The sequence below is a fragment of the Phymastichus coffea genome, unplaced genomic scaffold (genome assembly GCF_024137745.1).
Source record: "Phymastichus coffea isolate CEN01 unplaced genomic scaffold, Cenicafe_Pcof_1.1 PCOF00024, whole genome shotgun sequence".
Taxonomy (NCBI): domain Eukaryota; kingdom Metazoa; phylum Arthropoda; class Insecta; order Hymenoptera; family Eulophidae; genus Phymastichus; species Phymastichus coffea.
In genome coordinates, this window is record NW_026706835.1 from 388,170 (window position 1) to 396,674 (window position 8,505).

The window sequence follows — 8,505 nt, forward strand, 5'->3', positions numbered from 1 at the left end:
AATTTGGTATTTCCCGACTGCAAGCCAACTATAAGATTTATCATCTTAAAGTCACCACAACAAGCCAATTGTGAGTCTTGTAATTTATTTTTTCTAGTAGAAATTGAAAACTATTGTATGATTCTTTTAGTGCAGTTGAGTGACCTACAGGAAGTGCCGCATACTTATTTCCGTTGTGTAGTAACACAGCTTTGAGACTTTGTGTGGAAGAATCAATGAAGAGACACCAGTTTTCTGGCTTGTACAAATCTTGGATATACAAGTTAACCAATTCTTCGATGTTATTACAGTACACCATCATATCCTCCATTGTAAAGTACTTTATGAACCCCTCTTCTCGGTTTCTGTAAATTAACACTTTTGTTCCAGGTAATAATAGCTTCCTTTCTTGGAGTCTTGAAGCACAGAGTTCAGCTTTATCCTTTGGAAGATTGAGGTCTCGAATAAAATCATCTAACGAACTTTGGTCAAAAAGCTTAGGACTCTCGTCATCAGAACTATCTTCAAAAGAGACATCTTCAGTTTTATCAATATCCATCGGTTCAACTTTTGCCGAACCAACTTCTTTTCCGGGTTTACTTACTTTTCCTACTTTGGCTGGTGTTACACTCGCTACCGCAGGGTAGATGATTTTATTTGAATTTTGTTTATTGAAAGCCGTTGTATTACATAAGCAGAAATAACAATCAGTTTCATGGTCCTTGGGCTCACGCCATATGGTCGGTTCAATAACAGTCATATTGCTGCTATTATCATCCCACTTCAACATAGCAAGTCTGCAAGAATTACAAATTGAAGATGGTACCCATGTCTTATCTAAATTGTCGATCGGAACCTTATAACATTTCATATATAGAGTTTTGATTGAATCATTAATCGATCGTCGATAAGAGGTTGTTTCAAACTTCCCACAAACATAACAAAATGTATCAATTTTTCTTGCACAAGGGCTTCTGGAACTCATTTTTCTTATAATAAATAACAAAGAGGATAAAAAATGTTCTTATGATAAATATTCTTATAATAAATAAAGTAGAAGAAAATAAGATAATAGCATTTACTGGAAATTCAACCGTTAGCCCGCCACTCAAACGTGATCTCTAACACGGAAGGATTAGCATGTCACAAAATCAATTATCTCAGCTTTCACCTATCTCAGCTTCAGCATACAATCATACATTTCAAGTTACGTAATATTCTACATCATCTATCTACAGGATTTCAAAAACGAATGAAAGATTTCACGGTTTTTGATTCCGCTGATCGTATCGGATATCAGATTTTCAAAACTTATTTTATTCAAGCAATTTGTTTAAACAAATTTTTGCACAATTGAATATTTTTGCAAGTTGCACTTCATTTCCATGGTTTTAGGGGTCACTGATTACGAGTTTTATGTTAGATTTGTGAATTTAGATTTATTTAAACAATTTATTTAAACAAATGTTGCAAGACTCAATGTTTTTGCAAGTTGCACATACTTTTGCTAATTTTTGAGGTCTCTGGTTATGAATCTGATATCAGATTTGCAAAATGTATTTTATTTAAAAAATTTCTTTAAACAAATTCCTGTATAATAGAATATTTTTGCAAGCTGCACCACATTTCCATGGTTTTGGGGGTCACGAGTTTGATGTCAGATTTGTACATTTAAATTTATTTAAACAAATTATTAAAATTTTTAATTCTAATATTTGTCTGTCTGTCACAGGCCGACAAACGTCAGAACCAAAAACTATATATAACGCACCCGAAAAATTTCGATGCGCTAAATCCAAATCCCAGCTTAGAATTGCGCCAGCACGTCAGTATTCCGAGATATTCTAGAAGGCTATAATCTGCGTGGCCATAACACTAAATCCGTTAACCCAAAAACCCTCGACCCCTTAACCTTTAACTGCCCCCTTAACCTTAAATACGTTAACCCTGTAACCCTGAAACCTGTGATGTTATAACCCTCGATGCCGTTACGCAAATCCCTTAATGCCGGAGCCTAGTAATTTGCGCCACAAGGAATCTAGGGCTATTGTATCGCAGGTTACAGGATTCCAAGGTGAAGAAATTCGGGGTTAAGTTGGTAGGTTTTATTGCCGCGCTTGTTATAACCTTCTTGGGTTAAAATATTTAGGGTTAAGGGGACGGGGATTATTGCATCGAAGGTCACAGGGCTCGGGGGTTAAGGGATTTAGGGTTAAGTAGGCAAGGTTTATTGCCCCGCAGGTTACAATGCTCCAAGATCAGGGATTTGCGTTATAATAATCGAAATTCATTGCGTTGCCGTATAAACCAATTGATAAGTAGTACATTTCATACTATAAAAGACGATAAAAGAAGACATAAACTAAAGATTGTTAGTGCTTTTGTACGATAAGAATTGCTTTTTAGATGCCGTTGTCAATTTTGCACGAAAAAAATTATTAGCAATGTTATAAGGTACCGTATATAGCCAAAAAAACTTGATTTTTGCACTTTTAGGTTAGGATATCTCAAAATCCTGACGTACTAGCGCAATTCGGAGCTCGGATTTGGATTCAGCGCACCAAAATCCTTCGGGTGTACTATGTCTGGTCACTCGTTCTGGTGTGTTGCAGTCTAAACAAATTCATAGGTGGTAAATTTCAAGCGACGATATCTACATTAGCAAAAGATATAAAAACAAAAATCGATAGTGCATTTTGTAGGCCAAGAGTTACTCTTGCAGATGCCGTTGTCAGTTTTGCATGAAAAAATTTATTCGCAATGTTATAAAGTACCGAATATAGCCAAAATACGTGATTTTCGCACATTTAGGTTAGGATATCTCAAAATCCTGACGTGCTGGCGTAATTCTGAGCTCGGATTTGGATTCAGCGCATCAAAATCCTTCGAATATATTATGTCTGGTCTCTGGTTCTGAACCTTTGTCAAATTTTGTTGGCCTGTGTTTTTAATAATATTACTAAAACTATATATAATATTTTTATTATTAATAATTTTTATTTTTAATAATATTATTACGAATATAAAAATTATTACAAATATATATATTCTATATATTTGTAATTCCTATGAGAAAATTGATTAACTATTGATAAATATGCGTAAATAATGTGTAACTCACCTAGCGTGTAGCTGCTGGTTGTGTCTATTCATGAGGAGTTTAGAATAACATTGTTAGTTTTGAAGTAATTGTGTATGTTGTATAAAGAGAGTATCTAAATATTGTATACAAGCGAGTATGAGTATGAGGATATGCTCGTAGCGACGTATGTAATATGTAAATAGAGCGCGAGCAGTTCAGTCTGTCTGCCACGTTGCCAGCGAGCGAGCGCATCTTGTAATGACTCCAATAATATAAAAACGTAACCAAATTGTATTTTACAAATCATTAGATTATTTATAATAAACTTTCAATTATTATTATGAATCGAGCGTAAACATTTATATATCAAGGGTCGCGGCAGCGACCTGAGGCATGAATGCCGCAGGCGCAGCTAGCGCGACACTATACACAACAGAGTCGGGAGTAACATTTTTCAATTCCTTTTTAAATCATATATATATATATTAATTGATCCCTGTGCTTTTACTTTATCTTTTGTTAATATAATAAGCCAAACTCTTATGTTTTTATTTAAAAAACTATGTTGTTATATTGTTTTTCCCCCGAAACTTTTTTAACTAGCCCGATTTCTTATGTTCTTTTCCTTCAAGCCATTATCTGGAACTCAGATGATCTGGAATGCAGATGAAAGATTATCTGGTCTGGCTAATCTGAATGACGGAATGAATATTGCGATAACTATTGCGTTATTTTTGTGAGCGTATAACTTATTATAGCCATTTAAATTATCAGACTAACAGTATAATATGATTTTAAGTGTTTTTCATATATTTATTTATTGTAATAAAAGAACCCTTGAAAAGAATAAATGAATATAGTCGGACCTCCTTTCAAAAGTTTTTCTAAATATTTTAGTATAGCGCCACCTTGTGACGCATATTATCAATAGTCAATATATCAATATCATCAAATATTGTCTAGTCCAGTGACTTGCTCTGTGTTTGTGACCAGTAGTAGCTACTACGGCTGTGTAAGCTCAAGACTTGCTTATAGCTGAATTTATCTATCAGACGTAAGTGTTTATATAAAATATTGTATTTTTATTAATTAGTTTACTTAAAAACTATTAAAAAAAAACTATTAAAATAAAACCAGCTTGTAAATTCTCTGAATTATATTATTTTATATCTAAAACGTAACACGAGAGTGATCCATGATGTTACTCTTAAGAACCCCGTTTTCAAGCTAGTAGATAAAAAATTAAAAAAAACGATTAAGAAAAATTATAAGCCTTTCTTACTAAAATAAAATAGTTTTATTAATCTGAATGATGTCTTATTGATTTCCAACTATTTTTTGATGAGCCAATGTTTTTTTATTTACAAATAGTTAGTATTCTAGATTATGTATATGCATATATTTATCTTAAATTTAAATATCATGTTCTATATTATTATTTATCTATGCAGAAATCTTATCGAAGACAGCACACACAATGCCTCTTAATTCTCTAGGAGAAAACATTGATTACACAAGTGATCTAGATATTAAATATATGTTGGAGGAAGAGGAAGATGATTATTCAATGTAAGTTTTTTTTCTTATGTATACTATTCTTTAATCTGTTCGATACAGTTTTTCTAGTAATATATATATTTTTGTTGGCATTCTGTTCGATTCAATTATTTTATTATTTTTTAATCATACATACATATATATTGGATAAAATCATATGTACTAAAACATTCATTTCATTTTCAGAGAATTTGTAGGATATCTGTGTGAAATACCAGGGTATAAGACAGTGATCGATAAGAATAATCAAGAGAAGGAGTTATTCAGGGCTGTAATCTCTAATGGCAATAAAAGAATGATGCTGATAACATGGGATCCAGAGAAAATTGAAGAATTGGCTCCAAAGTTCATTTCAGGAGCAGTATGTTTTTATTGTTAATACTAAAACAATTTTTCACTAAAAAAGATTGACATTTTCAGATATTACACCTGGACGGTTGCCAAGGTCACCATATTACGCTACGTGAAAGTCACAAAGACTTACAATTACTTCCGTATGAGATCCTGATCCATCCTACATCTGTAGTTCAAACTAAGGGTTTTCGTGTGAAGGCAACTGCATCAAAAAAGGCAGAGATTCCAACAATAATGTTCAAGGACATAGAGAATGCGACAGGTTACATTAGTAAGTAATCAGTGTCAATATTACTTATGAAATTTTATGATATGTTATTCAATTTCTTTCATTTCAAACTGTTTTAGAAGTGAAAGCCTACATTAAAACTGTTATTACTCAAGCACATACCCGTAGTGGTAGCATGGATTTTGGATCTGGCTCGCTAACAGATGGATCACGGAAAATATCTATACACGTTTCAAATTTTAAGGCAGGCGACTCATTGAAGATGGTAAAAGGATCATGCGTTTTAGTGACAGCTGAAGTAAGCCGTACAGATATTATTATTATTTATGCCTTTGATAGTATATGAAGAATGTATTTATATAAAAAAAATACATTTTCTAATTATCAAAATTATTTCTATTTAGGAAAATTTAGGCTAATATGCAAAAACATTGGTGACATTGAAGTCCTTGAAAAGGAGGACAAACTTCCTACAGACAAAGTTACAAAAGCAAATGAATCTTTGAAAAGAAAGAATCAAAGTGAAAATGAAAATGTCAATGCGAAAACATATGGCAACAAGAAAATAAAGACAATATTAACGGATACTAACAACGTTAATAATGGAAAAAACATGAATCTTGAAGAAAACATCATGGAAACTAGTTTATAATGGTCGTTTTTGTTATTTAACATCAATGTCTTAACTTATTATTATTTATTAGATTGTTCTCAATATCTTAACTTATTATTTATTAGATTGTTCTCAATATCTTAACTTATTATTTATTAGATTGTTCGTATTAGTTTTTTCATACAATATAAAAAATAACAAGACTTTCATATATTAATAACGAACTTTGGAATACGTGGATGTATTTTTACATTATTTTTAGTTTATTTTCTCGACAGACTTACGCTAATAAAAATGACTGATGAATAGAATGATTACATGTTAAAATGACTTGGTGCAAACTGTTGAATACCATGTGATGAATAATTATTTAGTAGTAAGGAAAAAGGTATTTCAACATTTTTTTTCTCTTACAGAATCTCATTTACTTAGAAATCATCTGTAAAATATAATATATAATATAGAAGTTATATATGAATGTAAGATGTAGTCATTAGCATAAGCTCTTGTTATGATACTGATATATATATATATATATATATATATATTGAAACTAAAAATGTACTTTTATAAGCACAGACAATGTTCTATGTATTATTAATAATATGTGTATTATTAATAACAAAATACTTATAGTTATTTTTTCATGTCATAAATGAATAAAAGCAAAACCAAAATAGACTAAAATAAATTTTTTTTAATTAATACAATCAACTCACTATCCGATTTTGGAAAAAAGATTCTTTACGTAAATCATTTTTGTTGTAATAATTCAACGAATATGAGTTATGGAAATTTTTTATAGAGCAATTACTTTATATTTATTTACGAGCAAATTATGAGGAATTCGGTCTTTGGGTTATATTATTTCAAGTTCAAATACATTGTTTTTTGACTCTTGGATCACGGAAAAGTCCATGTTACTTTTCTCTAGGAGTCCTAATTGGAACTAGTGTTTCATATTGTGACAGTTAACCTAACTTATCACGTGTTTATAGATAATCTCAAAAGCACATTTCTTGAAAATATTTGCGATACTTATTTTTGAAGTTTTCATAGTCGTAATAATAATGTACTTTACATATTGTATTAGTCAGATTCATGGATTCCAGTATCGATTGTAAGTATTTATTTATTAGACGTTAAAAATGTTTTGTATCATCTGAAAATTATGCTACTTATTTCACAATCATATTTTTTTTATACAATCTGTAGATACTTTTGTTGAGAAATTATTATGGAAATACGTAAATCTTATTTTACATTAAGGTATCATTTGCTTCTGAAGTTACTTTTGTTGAGATATTATCATGAAAATATGTAAACCTTATTTTATATTAAGGAATTTTTTGACAATATTGTTTGAAAATATTAATTTTAGTGAACAGTAAAACATGTGATGCATATTCTTATAGTCCTATTGAGATATCTATACTTTTTTTAGTAATTTAGTTTTATATAAGTTTTCATTATAATATTTTGATGTTCCAGTTTCCTCGTTTGTACTTATGGCATTATATTATGAGAGGATGCTAATTTAGTTTTGAATTTTTTTTCCAAAATTTGTGGAGGAATACATTGAGAATTCAATTCGTATTCGGTAAGACTACATTTCAGTATTCATTTTACTACACTCAGGAAGAAAAAAGTTACAATGTGTATTAAACTAAACCAGTCTATTAATTGATGATAGTGGTGTTATATTTCTAGAACATGGACATTTTCATGCATAAAATAAAAGTTATAGCTACATAGAAATAAATAATTTGGTCTCATGACGTATTTCAACAAAATTTATTTAATAAACTACTTTTAGCATACATTTCTTTCAGTACGTACTCTTTAATAAATAGTCATCGTTTTAAAGATACTTTCTGTTTTTTATTACTGCTGTTTGTGTTTTCATATCTTAAATATTATGATTATTATATAGAGTATAATTAAGATGGCTTAAAGTTATAGTTATTATTCAAATTTGGCTCAGAACATATTTTGTAGTCTCTGTTAATATTCAATATTATCTTATCTAAATGTCGTTTCTGAATCGTTGCTTGTAGCAATTTCCTGACAGAGACAACATACATAGAAATATTTTTTGAAATGTATGTGTACTCTGCTCTGGTATGCATACAGTTTAATATTAGAAACCACTTTGCATTGAAACGCTTGTATTGCTTGCTTATATCAATTATAATTTTTGCGAAAACATTTTTTATATAAACAACGGTCTTCCTTATATTTTTAATAAATGATTTTGTTTTTATCTTTTTATATGAAAAAAGAACAATTTAATGAATAAATGAATTTTTTTTTCAGGTTTCTTTATGTGCAAGGACTTTTAATTTTGTAGACAATTCGTTAGGTAAATTTGAAGATTATACACATAAAGTTAATGTTGTTATTTTCTCACCTATTATACTGTCTACAATATGAATAATTTATATTGAATAAATAAGAAAATTGTTCAAAATAAATGTTTTTTTAGTTTTAATTTATATATCGTACCCACTTTACATAAATATATTTTTACTGTACCTGTACTATCAAAAATTCTGTGCCTAAGACATAAAATATATTGTACCTACGCTGTACTTTTACTGTACCTATATACTGCACCTGGATACACTGTACTTTTACTGTACCTATATACTGCACCTGGATACACTGTACTTTTACTGTACCTATATACTA

At 30.0% G+C, this 8,505-nt stretch overlaps 1 protein-coding gene and 1 long non-coding RNA gene across 2 annotated transcripts; both read left to right on the forward strand.

Moving 5' to 3' along the window:
- Positions 1-4,068: 4,068 nt before the first annotated feature.
- Positions 4,069-6,292, forward strand: LOC131675503 (uncharacterized). Its single transcript, XM_058954511.1, has 6 exons — positions 4,069-4,115; positions 4,513-4,630; positions 4,805-4,979; positions 5,039-5,243; positions 5,321-5,499; positions 5,606-6,292. The coding sequence occupies exons 2-6, from the start codon at positions 4,539-4,541 to the stop codon at positions 5,618-5,620; spliced, it is 666 nt and encodes a 221-aa protein (XP_058810494.1). The 5' UTR covers positions 4,069-4,115; positions 4,513-4,538; the 3' UTR covers positions 5,621-6,292.
- Positions 6,293-6,794: 502 nt separating this feature from the next.
- Positions 6,795-8,231, forward strand: LOC131675504 (uncharacterized). The gene is made up of 3 exons (XR_009303060.1): positions 6,795-6,934; positions 7,306-7,414; positions 8,131-8,231. It is a non-coding gene; the product is annotated as an uncharacterized LOC131675504 (long non-coding RNA).
- The last annotated feature ends 274 nt before the right edge of the window (positions 8,232-8,505 follow it).

What these genes read in the sequence shown, in the direction of transcription:
- LOC131675503 (XM_058954511.1), top strand. Translation starts at nt 4,539, where the DNA reads ATGCCTCTTAATTCTCTAGGAGAAAACATTGATTACACAAGTGATCTA. An exon ending in GAGGAAGATGATTATTCAAT is followed by an intron (nt 4,631 to 4,804) that starts GTAAGTTTTTTT and finishes TTTCATTTTCAG; the next exon opens with AGAATTTGTAGGATATCTGT. An exon ending in CAAAGTTCATTTCAGGAGCA is followed by an intron (nt 4,980 to 5,038) that starts GTATGTTTTTAT and finishes TGACATTTTCAG; the next exon opens with ATATTACACCTGGACGGTTG.